This window comes from Colias philodice, chromosome 9 (genome assembly GCF_061535455.1).
Source record: "Colias philodice isolate Cphi_HAF_F1 chromosome 9, ilColPhil1 Martin Lab GWU primary, whole genome shotgun sequence".
Taxonomy (NCBI): domain Eukaryota; kingdom Metazoa; phylum Arthropoda; class Insecta; order Lepidoptera; family Pieridae; genus Colias; species Colias philodice.
In genome coordinates, this window is record NC_143094.1 from 5068013 (window position 1) to 5086366 (window position 18354).

Below are 18354 nucleotides of genomic sequence, written 5' to 3' on the forward strand. Positions count from 1 at the left end.
TTTTAATTAAATAGATGCAAATGAACGCTACTTTCAGGTCACTGAGCAAATATTAAAAGATTAACATTGCAGTTATATGATATTTGTTAATGAGTGTATTTTATAGTTTCTATTATACTTTATCTTTATAAATTAGGGGACACATATTATTATTAGTAAGCAAGAAATGTTTATATAATATAACAATTTCAATATTATACGTATAAAACCTATATCGGCATAATATTAATACTGTAAAATCTGAGTAATTTTATGGTACGGTAGTGTTAAGGGATTAAAATAATTTATTTCAGCGCGTTTCCCGTCCATTCTACGCATAGATTCATTCATGCGACTACGACCGTTCTATATCCGTATAAAATTTGTTCTAAACGTTCGTTCCGACGTTTCCTAAATCCTTGAAAGGGTACTGTTGAGCAGCTTTCATCAGAAAATTCCCCATTATCTGAAGGAAATCGTTACCGGGGTCGAACCTCACCCACCCATCGACCCGACAGGCATTCATTTACGGCGGCATTGCGTGCACGCGTACCACGGCTCTTGCTTCAGGTGGGCGTTTCATTGTGCTCGGTATTTAAGTGGCTCATTTGATATTCAGAGACAGTTTGCATTCGGAAAGCTCGCACGTGGGGAGAGCGTAGCACGGTATCGAAGCATCGGAGTCACGGAGAGCACGCACACACACGCCGTGAGTGCCGTAGACTGTAGACTGAGGAGCGTCACGCGCCGGGCCACGCAGAGGGCGTCCGTTCCCGAATACCATCCTAAATACGCACTCGCACTTCGTACCTTGGATTGCGCCGAGTTTGCGTAATGTTTATCCACAAATACACTAATGAAGGTACCTACAAAAGCGACTAGATTGTTAATTAAACTTGCTCAAAATGTGACACCCTTACGAAATGATGCCGAGCCGAGCAGTGTACGGTTTAAATTGAATTAATTCGTAATCAAAATTCCCGCTGTGCGTTCTTCGTATATCCAATAATGGTATTAATTTATTTATCTCAACAGAAAATTACACTAACTTGATAATATGATATTACACGTTTTGATAGTTTCCATCAAACGGGCTATTATCTCTATTATATAGGATTACGATACCACTTTACAATAAACCGTCTAATAAATAGCATAGTTCGCTATGTTTGCCAATGAGAATCTCATATTTTCTAATTTCAGTTTTCAATGTTATTTATTTAATCTTATTTATGATAGTACAATTTAGTACAGTAGTTCTATTCTTATAAATGAAGTATTGTAACGGAAACATTTATTAAGCCTATTCAAAATTATTATTTGAATGAATGAATTGAAACAATTAAGTAAAATCTTAAATAGTATTTGTTTAGTTAATAATTAAGCAAAGATAGCAACGTTTGATATAATTAGCGTAATTGTGGTTGTACAGTATTACGACACACAAAAAGTAATTCAAAGGACCCCATCATTAGGCTGCCGACCAAAAGGAATAACCATTCCCTTAATCATTATTCTTAAAGACTCTTCATTAAATTCCTTTTATCTCTCCCGGGATATTTCCTTCGCTCGGCATCAATCACATTCACTCCGAAAAACTCGTTGGCTTTATTCTAAACTCTCATAATAGGTAATGAAGGTTTTGATCGTCGCGGCTGGCTGGCTCCAGCCGATTACTTTGAGCACAGGCACAATGACTGCCGCCTATAGCCAATGTTGAATTCTGAAAAGTTCCTTAGTCCGCATCCATGCTAGATACTGGGCTAATTACGGAAACTTTTGTAGATAGACACCTGCTCTGAGTCGCGGGTGCCAGACAATGACTTCAGTTATCGCAGACTTACAGACGTACACGCGCCGCCCTAGCTAAAGTAAACCCTCATCCCCACAGCTTAAGGACGCTTTTCCATTGATTTATCAAAGTAATGGGTAGGTACTAAAACGAATGCTATTTAATATCGATCGTAAAGAAATTGTAGCCTCATTGAAAACTTTGATTACACACCTGCACCTCGTTAGCTGTTACGTTACCTTATAATAGTGTCTATCATTATTTGATTTAGAACTATTTACCTGAAACTAATTAGTCCGTAATAACGTAGTAAGTAATTGCTACGATATTCTATAATTGGATGAAACATTTAACACGTGTACAATTTTTTTAAATGGAAAATAAATGCTATGACGTTATTCGATTCTGTGAAATTTAACTTTTACATTTAAAACCTTGAGTAGGTTGTATTTTGCGGGAACATTAATAACTTATTAAATTTACTGAAACACTCTGCACGTATTTGAATTTATCGCTGAATATTTTCAGATCTTATTACCTACGCAGAAAGTAAAATTAAAAGGCACGGTAGTCGGTAAGGTACTCACCGGTCCATATTGTTCGAAATAATTCTTGACATCTTCCAGCGTTGTGGGTGCTGATAGCCCTCCTACGAAGATTTTCTTTGTCCTGGTCACCATCTGAAAATAAAGAACAAAGGTCAGATTCCGGGTAAAAGGTCAATAATATTATTAAACTTTATATTTACTTTGTTGAGAGTTGAATTGACTCAAAGCTTTATGTTTTATTCATTCATCTACGAGTATTATCTTGTGAGAGACACTAAAGACATTTATAATGATAAAACAAGCAGTGCATGATGTCGTGAATGTGTTATGAAATAAATGTATATATGTAATAGTCGCTATAAACCTTCGCATAGATAACATAGATATACTTATAAGATATAAAAATGTTCGCATAGAGTAATATAAATAATAATATGTTGACTCCACAGTGGGTAGATATTAATATAAACAATTGTAAGCGTTAATTTAGTCAGAACTGACGCTCGAAATGAAAGAATAATTACAGTTAATACATTATGCAATCCTCCCACGCAGGTTAGCAAGGGATAGTCCACAAGAACGCGTAATGCCGACAAAATTGCTTCTCAAGATAACCGCGGTCGTAGATTTCCGTCATGCTGGTTTTAGAGTCTATAAATATTTGTGTACTTTGAAAGTAGACTTTCGTTTCGAAATGTAGCTCGTTCTTTGTAAATGTTTTTATTTAAATTTATTCTAAAATTGTCCATATATTGAGCGCTAGATACGTTAGCGAGGTTGAGTGTTTAGTATCGAGCTTTTTATTTATTCTATCGAGATATTGAATTTTTTCATATCGAATATGCATTTTTAGGGTTCCGTAGCCAAAATGGCAAAAACGGAACCCTTATAGTTTCGTCATGTCCGTCTGTCCGTCTGTCCGTCTGTCCGTCTGTCACAGCCGATTTACTCGGAAACTATAAGTACTACAGTGATGAAATTTGATGGGAATATGTGTTGTATGAACCGCTACAAAAATATGACACTAAATAGTAAAAAAAAGAATTGGGGGTGGGGCCCCCCATACATGTAACTGAGGGATGAAATTTTTTTTTTCGATGTACATACCCGTGTGGGGTATCAATGGAAAGGTCTTTTAAAATGATATAAAGTTTTCTAAAAAACATTTTTCTTAAAGTGAACGGTTTTTGAGATATCAGCTCTCAAAGTCGTAAAAAGTATGTCCCCCCCCCTCTATTTTTATAACTACGGGGTATAAAATTCTAAAAAAAATAGAGGTGATGCATGCTAATTAACTCTTTCAACGATTTTTGGTTTGATCAAAGTATCTCTTATAGTTTTTGAGATAGGTTGATTTAACTGTAATTTATTATATTTGCTGCTACGGAACCCTTTGTGCGCGAGCCCGACTCGCACTTGGCCGGTTTTTATTCTTTCAGCTTTTGAAAAAGAAAACACTCAACGCTTGTTTGGTTAACGTGATTAATTAATATTTGAAGTTAAAAGAGTATTGAAAATTAAATAGATAAAAATAACGTCTAATGTTAAAATTAATTGTCGTAGCTTCTAAAGTAATACTTACAATGCTCGGTGTGCTTTATTTTTGTTAGCTAGAAACTCTATCAAAAATATTTCTATTTTCATAAAAGATACTTGAATTATTTAGCGGGTAGGAAGCATAATAACGTGTTTCTTTGTAGGAAAATGTAACGATACTGTAATGTATTTATCTAATGCATATTTTATCAATCAAAGCGTAGACGTTTAAAGAGGATTTCATTATAATGTCAATATAGCGACGCGGTCTCAAAGGCCGTACCTGTTTTCTTCTTGAATATTTATACGAGGCAGTAACGAAGGAAAAAAGTAACTGACGGCACAACAATGGCTATTGAGATTTACAGAACTTCCTATCAATAATGACGGAAGTTACGTCATCGATTTTAAATTACTAATGAGTGAGGTTTCCTACTAAATAATCCTTTGCTACCTTAATATATTAGTAGTTGGAGATCGAATATACTAGGTAATATATGACACAGAATTTGGTTCATTTTAAGGAAAGTACAGAGTAAGTTTTGTTTGTCATACAATTTTTTACCATCACCTATAAATTGAAATTTCTAATATATCCAAATGAATGAGGCACTTAGAGCCCAAAAAAGTCCTCTCAGGCACGTGTCTTAGAATACTATATACTGATAAAGATAAAAACCTATACATCAAAACGGAACTCATTATTCCGAGTGATAAAAGATCCGCCAAATTGAATGAACAGGATTCCTAACGTGCAATATAACTAATGTAAGTGAGAAGGTCCCTCCGATCCCTAACAAAATCTCACTCAAAATACGCGTAAATGATGAATAAGTGGCATGGAGCGTTGAAAGGGGGTTTGTACGTGTCCAAGTAGCGAACCCCTCGCCCCTCGAACCCCCCAAACTTCTGGACGATCCGTGTAAATCTAGAGTGTTACAATATTTTCGCTCCGTACCGTTTGTCACGTCTAAAATCAAACCGTTTTTCATTCGTAAGTTAGTTCTGGCTTAGAAATTTAAGACTTTTTAACGGATTTTAAACGCGATTTATTCATATTATTTTCCCGACGTTTCGAACACTTTACAGCGAGCGTGGTCACGGGGAGACTTTTCTAAATGTATAATACTCGCGTAAAATCAAACACTAGAAAATACTATGTTAGTTCTGGCTGTCGATACATTTGTTCTAAAAATTATTAAATTATTGGATAAGAAAATTATTTTTATTACCCAGTACTAATATTAATTGTACTTGTTATAATTTTAATGAAATGAAACCACAAAACAAAATCATAAATTTGGATGGATAATTTAAAAGTATCATGTTATGAAATTTGAAACCGGAAAACACATACACGGCTTTGTATCAAACGTTAATGTGCTTGACATTAAAGTGGATAATTCGAAATATATTCCATTGTAATTATAAACGTTTTAATTAAAGTGATACAAGCCATACAACACTCTAGTACATTATGCGTGGGCGATCCTCCCACTAGAGAATAAGCAGACTCCAATTTATTTACCTTTATTGTGGCGATAAACTTACTTGTTCACACCTATTTTCAAGCGTATTGTTGTGAGTACGCATTAATTATTTTATAGTTTTGCAAACCCAACAATAGGTATGTGCTATAATAAATTTCTGTACTATAGCGAAATGTAAAAATAAACCGATTTATCATTTTCCCTTGACGTGATCTCAATTATTAAAGATAACAATCGAAACAATTCATAAAACATCCTTCAAGAATGTCGCGTTCAAAACATGGTAAATAAAAATTTAATAAAAGCCATTCATTAATTGTATTGTAAAGGGTAGACTCTAGGGAGCGAGTGTCAGGTTTGCCGTTGTCTACGTCAGCTGAAACTGGTGGCAATTACCTTAAACGTGGACAAAATAGTTCACTCCACTGGGAAACATATTATTCACGCAGGCAATTTTTTACCCCATAATTAAACGTATAGCTATTTGATTACACGAATTATTCGCTGTCGTGATTAACTCTTGACTAATCGTCGGGACATACCGTTAAAGGCATTTAATTCGCTGTCTCGGAGCCATTTATCGCATCGCGATAACAAAGGTTTGTTACGCGATAGGCGATTCGACTCGAGTTTGAGTGGTAAATAAATTACAATAATCAGTTAGCGAATGTAACACGAACGTGAAAATGAAATAAAAATACTAGTTAAATGAAATGAAACATTAAGTCGGGAACTAAAACGAAAAGGCAGTAAGTTATACCCGTGACACAAATTTTTCGAACGTGTCGGGCAAACAGCGCGTCCGGCGAACAAACGACATTACCGCCCCCTCGTTAACGGGACTCGGTTACTCGCAGTCATTTTGCTGTGAAAAATACAACAATTTAATTTAGTCTAACTTGACCACGGGCGACTGCAAACACCGAACGGCCATAGCGACAAAAGCTACACACATCAATTACGGGCAACACTCGCGATGTCCCTTGGCAGACCCGTAACTTACTCCGACACAATTTTTAATGTTTATGATACAACTTTTGACACTCTAATATTTTTTTACTACTTAATCGCTACATTTATGCACGTTGTGCCATATTTTAGTAAAGTTCTTTTTCCATGATAATATTACTGATGCAGATATTATTATTATTGCTTTTCAATCATAATATTTGATATTACAATTCAATATAAATTTTAAATCTATTCAAAAGCGGAACAGGCGTTAGTCGCCATAAAGGTTGGTCCCAGTGCGAAACTCAGTTAAGTCATTTTTACGAGTTATCTAGCGGGTGAGCATAGCCGTCACTTATTAGGTTACATGCGGCCGGGGCAATATTAATCAATTTTTCCTGGGAGGAAATTATTTTGGCCTACGTTACGTTTCAAAAAGGCCACCCGCTGGCCACTCGGCTGACGTTGCATTTCATTTTTTGCGCCCACAATCTCTATTTTACTCGTTCTTTGTCTTTCGAATAAATCCGTTTCAAGCTTCAATTTTATAAATGCTGTTGCGACGCAGATACAATTACATTGATGTATTTTTATTTGGTTATTAAACTGATAACTTTTATTCTATTTGCAATCGAAAACATGAATTCCACATTTTTATCCATTATATGAATGAGAACTTTTATTTTTATTGAATGGTTATTCTCGTTTTTTATTAATCATGAAAGAATTTTTATATATTTCGCTGATTTGTGTTCTATTTTATAGATTAACACAGATTATCATATATTTGGAAGGCGCATGGAAGGCGGGTCAAAGCAAGCTTCCGATAACATTTATCTCGTCTCCCCTCACGACATTGTGTAAGTATCTGTAGCGTTTGCTTGGGCGCACTGAGCAATGAGCATTTCGCATAGATAGGGGGATCATCCCGTCTTCTCGTGTGGCACACCTTATCTCCTTCACAGCTCATTAGCCTCCGCACGGCTCCAGCGACAGATCTGTGCCATTTGTAACAATACGAAACCGAACGGATGGCAAATGCGCACCGGGACTTAGCCTGTCTCGTTAGTTCGAGAGGACTCTAAACTGAGGACTTGAAATAATAGGCACTCCGTAAGAATGATGTCAGACGACGCAAGACTGTAACCGCGTACGTTCTAAATGGCAGACATTAATGAAACATTATTGCTTCTCGACTTCACCGACACTTGCACGGAATTAATCTTTATCTCGTTCTGATGCTCGCTGTCTGTTGCTTGCAGACTTGTTAATACCGAGAATAACTACACTTGGCTCAGACGTATTACGAAGTGGAGATTTAAAATATTTAGACACAATATAGTTGATCACTCGCCGACTTCACTCGACCCGGGAACAAAAGAGATAGCGGCAACGATAAAAACAAACACGACAGCGGAAGTTATTTAATTTTATCCTAGATTGAACATTTATAAACATAAAAGAGCAAATAAAAATTCATAGGAGTTAACGTATTTTTTCATTCGATATCCGATAAAGCGAACACAAACAAGTAAATATGAAAAAAAGCGCATGCATGTAAATGAACATACTTCTGAGAATTACATCGTGAGGTGAATAAATATCCAAAGATCGATAAGTTGAAAGCAATGGACAATTATTAAAAGAAGATTCTATACGTCGTGGAAACGACAAAAGTGGTTTCTTTACTTCTTTCACTCTTTATAATCGTACTTCAAGCCTTTGACGCGCGAACAAAAGACGGCTTTTTTCAAGTTCCACAGATACGTAGGTAAATAAGACTATTCAATCTTCATATCTTTATCCGTCTATACCCTTATATAATTTAACTAAAAGAGGTTTTTATTTTTTACAATTTTACCTCTTAAAAACCCGAATTAACATGAATAAAAAGTGTTAAAAAGCTGCAATAAATTTTAACATGCTACGTAATTCAAAAAGTTTACTAGCAACCTAACAAAGAACTAATATCACGTATTAAAATCATGTTAAAATAATGAGGGCTTTTATAATAATTACTTAACCGAGAAAAATGCCCAGATGTGAGCGTGCCACTCCAGAAATACTCTCATAAGCGTTCGCGAAACAATAGGCGCATTTAGTCGTCTAAAAAGAGAAATGGTTCCGCGCACTTGTCATCGAAAGCTATTCGAAACACATCTGAGTGACGGTATATATTCAAGGGTTGCATTCGTGGAGTGTGTAGGTGTGCCTACTTATTTCCTTTCATACAGACGCGCATAAAAAGTAGTTGAAAGCTAAGCGTTAGGACGCCTATCGTTCGTTTCTCTCTTCTTACGAAATGCAGAAACTATGCCCGTACTAAGAATACCACGCCATTGTTCAGATTGACTACGACGGCTTTGTTACAAGACGTAGACAAAAGTCAAATTTCCTTTATGCAAGCCTTTAAAAACAATGAGCAAAAATATGTTTCAAATTAGGATATTTTTTTCTTGTGAATGTGTTTCAAAGTTGTTTCTTTTGACGTGGCTTATTATTGTGAAAATTTCTTGCGTTAAAAGTGAATTATAGCAGTATATTTTTTTTATTTGGGGCATAATCAAATGAAACTTGATTTTATGTTTCGAGTCAAATTATAAGCCGAGAGGAGGGTGAAATAAAAAGTGAATAATGAATGCGGAGTCCGAAACCGGGACCGCGCGACCGTAGCAATTATTTTGTTTCGAGTACCATCAACATGGTTCGTTCTTTCAAATTTTCATACATTAAGCAAATGTCGAGAATTCATAATAAGGGCCTAAATGTTGTAAGCCATTGCTGGGTCGCTAAGAGCATTCATTTATGCTTTAAGGGTTTGGAAAATCGGATATGTTTTGAGCGACCTTCGACTCCGACATAATTACGACATTTCAGTGTGTCGAGAAACTGGTTAATATAAATACACGTAACAATGTGGGCTTTTAGGGAAATAAATACAGGTAAATGGGAGAATATGGGTCGAGCAAACCTAGAACATTATGTAGCCTGATACAAACAAACAAGGTAATCCTATTTCTGAAGTGTGTAAACATCGTACGCATATAATATTATGTTAATTTGAAATATACATATTTATATACGGAAAAAACAGCTTACGTCTGGAAAACATGCAAACCCTACGAATTATTACCGTTTCACTGAACTCTGCACTTCTTCTAACTGTATTTTTTCCAATCCCAACTAAAAGAAACAACCAATTTAAGCAATGGAATATAAGTCGTGTAACACGCAGCTGACAGTCGTATTTTGTGTGACGCATGTAACGTGGGTTGAGCGTTTTCGTCTCTACTTCGGTCGATAGTGTTGACGTACAAAATAATCTCCCCTCCGGGCGGGAGAGTGGTGTCAAGAGGCTATAGGATTAAACTTAAACTGGGTTTGCCCGCAGTTTAATTATACAAAAGGTATGTCGCGTATCACTTACGACAACGTACCTACTGTTTCTCTCGAACATAAGTTAGAAATTAGTTAATTACATCTTTTACAGGGCTGAATGGCAAATAGAATTTCAAATTAGACATGTAGAAAGTGACATCGTGCGATGATAATATGAGTGGGTTTAATATTTAATGTCGGAGAAAAACACGTGAGCACCGTACTTATGAAATTGTTTGAAGGATTAATATTGGCGTCATATGTTATTTTTAAGCTCTGACAGAACTTTGGCAATGGTGAAGTGTAGAATTAATGTTGTAACAATATAATCGTTTATATCCCTTGAACTTTTAAATTGTATGCGTGGGAGTCGTATTTAACTACGTTAACAACAAAACAAATTTGTAGTAAATTTTGCTTTCCGTTAAAGTCTTATATTTTCATAGCGAGGGAAGACCAAAGCCAATAAATTTAAGCGTTCTTCTAAAACGCGCGTGGTGAAAGGAATAGAACGTTATTTTTCAAGATAACGGGATCGTAATCTCTTGTGAAATTTAATAATGGGAAATCATAGGACGAGCTCAGCGTCTTAAGTATCTTTTAAATTCAAGATAAAAATGTCATCTGAGAAATATCTACTAGGCAATTAGCGTACAGCTGCTCAGTTTATGTTTTACTACGTCACGTAATTGTTTATATATTTTTATGTGTAGAAAAATCTGTATAGAAATATAAATATTTGGGAAACAAAGAGCATAAATCATTGGCTGTGATTGTACGGCCTATATGATGGTGTTGTGATTCAATACAATCTCGGATGAATGAAGGAACGAGCCCCAGTACTTTTGTCCTACCCCGACTGTGACAAATTCCTTCTTTTCATTGCGGTTGTATGCTCATTGATTATTATTTGGTAATGCTATGCTATTAAATGTTTTCTATTTATTATTATTACTTTATTGAATTATTCTGTTGTAACACTTATATCGTTAACATTTAAATCATCACATAAATATTAATTTATTAGGTACCTACAAAATATTATTTAATCAAGTCAATTTTGTATCATTATTTATCGTCCTTGAAGCTGAAAAATTAATATTTTTTATTTTTTTCACTATCAAAACGCACTGGAAAGACATAATAAGAAATGTTTTTTAAACGTTCGACTTATAAAGCATTTTCATTGAAATTAACTCGTTCACAATTGAAGTTTCGATAAAGATCTGTTATCTAGGTGTTAAATAAACACCAAAAGAAACAAAGCCAAACTATGAAAGGATAAAGTTATGTTAAACAGTTTTGATAGAGGGAGCTCAGTGCTACGCTACTCTTGTTTTACATTTTAAATTCTTACACCTATTCGTATCAAGTTCTGTATAAACTTGTATTGAATCATTTATATGTATTGCTTTGGTATTTATTGGTAAGCGAAAGCAAGTATGTATTTACATTTATATGCCAGTGTATCTACTATTTATAGAAATATAATATTATTAATTTCTATGAGTTGCAAATTATTTTGCTTGGATATAAAAAGTCACCCTAAACTTATTAAATTTATTCCTTTTCATTTATAATTTTTTATTTCTTTAATGTACTTTATCGCAATTTATATGCCTTCCTTTTTATTTCGTTAAAATGAGTTTAAAACTGAGCTATTATTTAATAGTTTTAAAGCAACGAGGTCGTCAGATTGGGAAGTTTTACGAGTAGTAAGACATAAAAGTTATTTAAACTGAACACTCGACACGCCTGAGCCATCGACCATCAAGCTCTAAGTGTAATAGGAAATGGTCTAACTCTAACCACGAAGTCGCTCATAAAAAAACTTTAACTCCCCACTAAACTAACTGTAGCGTTTTAATTAATTTCAAGGTTTAAATGAATTTTATTTCACGGTAGTGAAAATCTGTTCAATATGAGACTATCTTCGATCGAAAAGAGCTCTTGATTTTAAAATGTTAAGAAATAAGCTTGAATTGCTTTGTAAAATATACACTTTCCATAATATATCACATGCATTATTCAACAAACAATTCGTTTATAAATTTAATTTCGCAGCTAAGAATAAAATATAAAATAAAAATTATTTGTAAAATGCGCGCCGTGTTGGATAAATCTGCAGCTAGTGCCAAATTGAGGCTTAAGTTGGGGTTGCAGTTAATTGTAATAACCTTCTGGTGAGTTCGCCTCCCGTGGGGCGGGCGTGGGTGTGGGGGCGGGGGGGAGCGGGCTGTGCGCAGGCGCAGCGCGGCGGGCACTCGAGCACGCGCTGCGCCTCGAGCGCCCTCGACGGCCACTCGGCTCCCGCCGCTTCGAATTGAAAAGATACCTACCGACACCGCGCTGAATATTCGCCCACGTATCAAAAACGCTAAAATGCAAATCTATGCGGTGCGGTCGTCTAGAGTGCTTAGCGGATGCGCGCCGGGTTTCATCAAATGCAATCTGACTCGAATTATCATACGCAAGTAGTTGGGATGACATTATAAATAATACTTATATTTTTTATGCAAAACTGACACCTCTATTAGAATATTGAGAAAGTTTTATACGCTTCTGTCGTATTTTATGAGGTTTTTAACTTTAGATCGCCAACAACTGTTGAATTGAGGGAATGTTTGTTTGATGTAATATGAAAATTAAAATTAATCCTATCTATTTCTATAATTAGTATAACCAACATTGTATTATATAAATACTCGTTTGACAATACAAACACTCATAAAAATATATTGAAACAAGCGTCTGCAATAACATGAGTGGACCAACTCTGAAACTAGGTTAACCTGTATCTCAAGAGCTGGTGTTACTCCTGCACAAACTTACACAATGCTGCTTTTAATATTGTTGTATTTATTATATTTCAATTTTCAATTAATTTTAATATTGTTATCTTTGTAATCGACACATTACACGTATAATGTGTTCTAGTAATTAATTATTACTGTGATTAATTTCATAGACCCGTCTCAAAAAATTTATACATTGTCAAGATAATAAGAAGAATCCAGAAAACAATATGTAAACGAATAAAAGCGTTTGTATTAAAGTAATAGAATTACGCATTTTTCTCTCGCAATAAAAACAAATGTCCCATAATAATTTTACCGTGAATAAACATTTTTGTACAGAAATTATATTCCGAATAAAATTCTCTTCTAACCGAGTGCGAGAAGGTGTGAGAACGTCAAAGAAAATATCAAACATTTGACGCTAAATTTACCGTAAAAAAGTTTTCTTAAGCGTAGACTCCAGCGAAAAACATGTTCAAATATAAATCTCATATTAAGCGAATTGAAACAAAATTGAATTAACCCATTATTATGGCAGGATTGATTTATTTATTTTGTCAGGTACCTATTTCTAATGCATTATTGTGAAGTAATTTTCTTCCATTACGCAATATGATACAAATTGCAATATTGGTAATGCCTCATAGCAGGAAATATCTGCTGATCAATTAATACTGTGTTTAATAGAGAACGATAAATTATAGGCAATACAATACGCTCTAGGCTCTTATAAAGACGGTAGCATATTTTATATTGCGGACAATCCACACTGAAATCAATTTACAGCTGCAAACCTGTTTGTCTTTGATGAGGGTCTATTTCGGGACTCGGGCTGAGCGCACCGATACATTCCTATATTCGATCTGATATATTATTATTTCGTATGAATCCAAATCGATACTGCGCTATAAAATTTATTACGCACTCGTCTCCTCGACGTTTCTTATTTGTAAACACGCGCTTGAGCAACTCGTATTGAGGCCCTCGATAATGTTTGATGTATCGTCAAAAATAAAATTGCTCGTAAATTGACACGAATAAATTCTTAACGTAACTAATTTGCCGACAGACGCGCCGGGAGGACGGTCTTGAAATAATTTCCAATGGCGCGCCGATACGGTTGAAAATGATGATTAAAAATTTAATGAGATTACCTAGGAATACGTTATTGAATAAACTTTCATCTGGAGTGAAGATTAATTAGTAAATTTACTCATTTATTTTAATTATCATATCCTTCGCTGCTCTTCAAAAGTAGGTTTTGTTATCTTTTTTATTCCTTATTATGATGAGCCACAATTTCTGTTTTTGGGTGTGGTTGATAAAGGTGACATACTTAAGTTTCGTGTAATCCATTGTAGGTAGAAGTCCGCAGTGTCTTTTAGGCACGCCTATTCAGTATGCAAGCGTTTTCCTGTACATCCGTTGTATGCGACCACGGAAGGAGTTCCGTACACAAAATACAGTTCATGTAGTTCTTTTAGAATTTCTCGTCGTCGTCGACTCTTCGTGCCGACATTTCGCGATGAAGTAGAAAATATAGTCGCCCTGACAGTTATAAATTTTAAAGTTTCGATTTTAATAAATGGTAGCTGGCTTTAATAGTGGTTTTATTAGTCGGATATTGTAGTTCGAGATATTTGCCGTACTAATCTCCATTTTAAGAACGGCCGTACGATCCTCGAGCCTAGGATTACGGAACTTGCGTGACACTAATTAAGTTGGAATTAAGGGCAAGCCTGTATCAAGAGTCGCGGCGGGAGTTATAAATGAAAGGGTATTACGCGTGTTTACTATAAGAACGAGCGATTAACAAGGAACTTGTAAAAATAATGCTTAGGATTTAACCGTCTATTACCGTATCAAATTAATTCCTTTATAGTTTTAATAATTAGCTCGGAGTGAAATATGTTCCCACCACGGCCCGAATATGGTTTTCGTTTCGCGAATACAATTTGTAAAACATTTTCGTTAATGTTTACCGCTCTCGCTTTTAATATTGAAGGAATTCTCATAATATATCAGAGTATAATTCAATGTATCTCTTATTAAGAAAATATTATTACTCTCATCACAAAATTCTCGAAGCTAAAGCCTCAAATTAATTATATGTTTGCCACAACAAACTAAGATATAATAAATTAATTTCATCAAAGAGCCACTCCTTCCCCGTGTCTAATTACGCTCACTGAAATGTGATGTCAATATTATGATATTTCTATAATCCTTTTCGAGAAGCGTGAGTCTAACACAAATCCTACTTAACTGTAACTTCAGCAAAGTAGTCGGTCGCTTTTGATGGCTCAAACATTGACGATCTGAGACGAGCTTATTCAAACTTTTCTACTTATTAACTTGCCTATTAAGGATTTATTTACGGTTCCATTTGCGTCGAGTATTCATTCGAGGTCAGTAAATGGGATGGAAAAATTAAGTGGGTAGGTGGAGCGGTTAAGCGTGGTATCGAAGTTGCTTATACTATCCGTTGTAATCTGTTCGGGGTAGCCTAATCCCCCGCCTAGCTGGCCTTTAGTCCCACTAGGAAAATTTGTGTAATTTCGAATCTAGGCCAAGTGCCAAGGGATCGAGCTGCTTCGCGGCAATAGTGATTGATATGACGCTGTATAGATTCGCTCGGCCCGCCCAACTTGCCTCTGTCACTCGACCGAGTTATTAGATGCATTTATAATAACCCCCCTGGTGTACAAGATTTGATTATAGCCGAGACGGAAATTCAGCTGCCTTCCACCCACGTTCGTTGTGTGCTGTTACATTCAAGGAACAGTCGTATTATGCAGCGAAATAATGAAATTATGATAATATAAAGTCAAATGTAGCCACGACAGTAAATTTATAACGTAATCAAGTAATATACACTCCCTTTGGACTGACGCATGATTGTAAAACGTAACAGTTTAACGAAAAAGTAAAAAGCAGATTTAATTATCTTTCCATTTGCAATAAAAACTATTGAATACGCAACGCACGAATTCACGGGGAGCGCTTTATCGTAAACAGGTTTTTACGGCGAGTGCTATAAAGTACATATAATTGAAACACAACGTTTGTTATATTAAAACACTGAAGCTTTAATCAATAAAATCAATACAAAATGTTATAACAATGAATTCCTCCGAAAGTTCTTCGAACTATGAGAAACTCAATTTCAATTTCGCATTAAAATCTTGCGGCTATTTCCTATGCGGTCTAGAATCAGATAGTTTATATAAGCACTTACCAATAAATTGGACGAAATGTGCCGATCTTCTGTTTGATTATATTGTAAATTTGATTTTGCTATTAATAAGATTATTATTTTATTTGGATTACTAATAATTAAGATTTTAACAATCATGAAAATTTGTATTACTAGTTAGTTTGTTTGAATAGGTACATAATAAAAGCTCTACTTAATTAATTTTGATTTCAATTCAATTTACATCACAATATGAATATTTATTTTCGATTTCTTATGGTTTTTTCTATCAAATATGTTTAAAAATGTTTTTTTTTCAACTTAAATATTTTATTTAACATACCTAGGTAATGTAGCCAAGAAATAAAAGGCTTAATTGAATTCATTATAGTCCAAATGGAATATTTCATTTGGTCTTATAATTTATGATTAAAGGTAAAACTTTAATTGTGAGAACACAACAGAAAGTTTCTTGGAGTAAATATTGAAGTAGGTACCTAGTTGTTTCTGTTTATAATGTTATGTCTATTAAAGATATTTATTTTTACACAATAAACATTTTTCCGAGGTCGGAAATAAAGATTAATATTATAAATATTATTCCGCATTAGTAGCAAAAAATTAAATCGGAACGACCTTAATATTCCGATGATTCTATACAGTAAGTAGAGTCACGCAACGCTCCTGCCGTTCATTCTTCTAAATAAAAACATTTTTATATGATATTCACTCCGCTTTTAGCGACCTCGACATTCCTAACATGAACATAAGAAAACCTGCCCTAAAAGGAACTAGGTATTGACAAACGTTGAACGATTGGTTTTCAACACGCAAAAAATTCTACGTAAGCGATTTATGTGCATATACAATACCCTTCGGGACGATCATAAACGTCGACTTCAACAAGCGTTCAATAAAAATTGAATTTCTTTTCCGTAAACGAGGCAAGGACACGACAAAGATTTACCTATAACGCTATCCTATTTACAGACTTGGAAATTCTATTTGCTTAAACGTCGAATGAAGGCAATATTGTGGACGTCGCGACGCTGCGGGCAAGAGATGCAATAAGCGGTGCGGCTAGCGGAGCCGTCGCCAATTTAAAGAAAGCCCACTGAACCGAAAGACAAGCGCATTGGCGGCTCCCGAACGCCGCGCCCGCACCCGTCCTTCCCGAGGCTCCTCATATAATTTTCGATTCAACGAGCTTTAAAATCGATTGCTGTGTGTAAAACAAAATAAGGGACTCACGTCAGACGTGCATCGCCCCACACCATAGCTAAATTAACGCTTTAATAAGACAATTTTCGCGTGGCAGGATCAAATTTACTCGCGTAGAAACGTCGCTGTGTGTTAGAACGGGGTATAATTTTGATTAAACATTTAACAGTTTTACCTCATCATCATTTTCACATTGAAATAATGTTTGTTTTGAAAACGCTGCAATTTTGCTTAGCGCTTTTAAATTGTATGAGCGAATATTCCGTGATCCTGTATGAAATTACTGTACGTTAAAAATTAAAGTAATAAAGCAATAAAGGTTTAAAAGCTTATAATTGGATAGCTAACGAGCTTTTACAATCGCATAAAGTTTTATAGAATCGAGAGATTACATTATAACATTCAGTTTTAATGTAACAACATATCACGATTAAGTTTTAGATTTAAGTTTTCCCATAAAATTTACATAGAGGTCGAGCCAATTACAATAGTACGTCGGCTCGAACAGAGTCCTGACTAGTATAAACGAGTGCGTAATGTAGGCTTATCTGTCGGCGTAATACCTGTTTAATGAAAGGGTTGATCGTAAATCTACACGTCCAACTTAATATACGCCCTATTGGTCTCTCCCGCCAGCGGTTCGTTATTAATGCTACCATCATAGAGGAACTTTACAACTGTATTGAAACTATATAAGTATGAAAGTTCGCTCTGAGGTAAGAGCTACTCGAGTTTAACTCTACTCTAATATGAGTTAAAATATGTTAAAGCGATTAATTATATGTGATCATGGATACGTTTATGCGCCGTGGAGCGCTCTATGAAGTTTTGATCCACATTTAAGCTAGATCGGTATAAATCTAGATATATGACTACTTTGATTTGTGTCTAAGAATAGCGTGATATATTTGTGCTCTAGATTTTATTGAAAATGTTTATGAAGAGCAGATTTAGGAATTTATTTAAAATGTTCATATGATTTTCTTGTATCTCTTAAATTTCTATTGACTATTTCTAGATTTGAGAAACATTATTGATGAATACGAAAAAAATATTAGACAAACATTATTTTTAAGTTTGTGCAAGAAAAACTTGCACAATAATTGTTGGAATTAATTTACCATACACTGCAAATGAATCAAACGCTGTCGTTTATTTATATTCTAAGGATATCTTCGTACCATTGTTTTAATACACCCGTAAGAAGTCAGACACGGTGCCAAAACACGGTCTTCGTGTATACGCTTTATCTTGGCGCGAACTAGAATCTGCTGCCAGACTACTATTAATATTAATATCGTTATAGTGGACGATACACGGAAAACGTTTCGTTCCTTGCTTTGTTGTTATTTGTAAATTGTTAATTCAATTATTATTGGTATGTTATAAGGACTAAAAGATGCGCAGGAGATTGAAGCTTATGTAGAAGTGTTACAGTCTTTTGCGTATTAAAATACAATTTAGG

At 35.0% G+C, this 18354-nt stretch overlaps 1 protein-coding gene across 7 annotated transcripts in view; it reads right to left on the reverse strand.

Annotated features, from left to right (window-relative positions):
- The window catches only part of Rbp6 (RNA-binding protein 6), a 404056-nt gene that overhangs the window by 143427 nt on the left and 242275 nt on the right, over positions 1–18354 (reverse strand). For all 7 annotated transcript variants that reach the window (XM_089699035.1, XM_089699037.1, XM_089699038.1 and 4 more), the window contains one exon: positions 2359–2451. In XM_089699035.1, coding sequence (XP_089555161.1) covers positions 2359–2451 — 93 coding nt within the window. The remainder of the gene's footprint in view (positions 1–2358; positions 2452–18354) is intronic.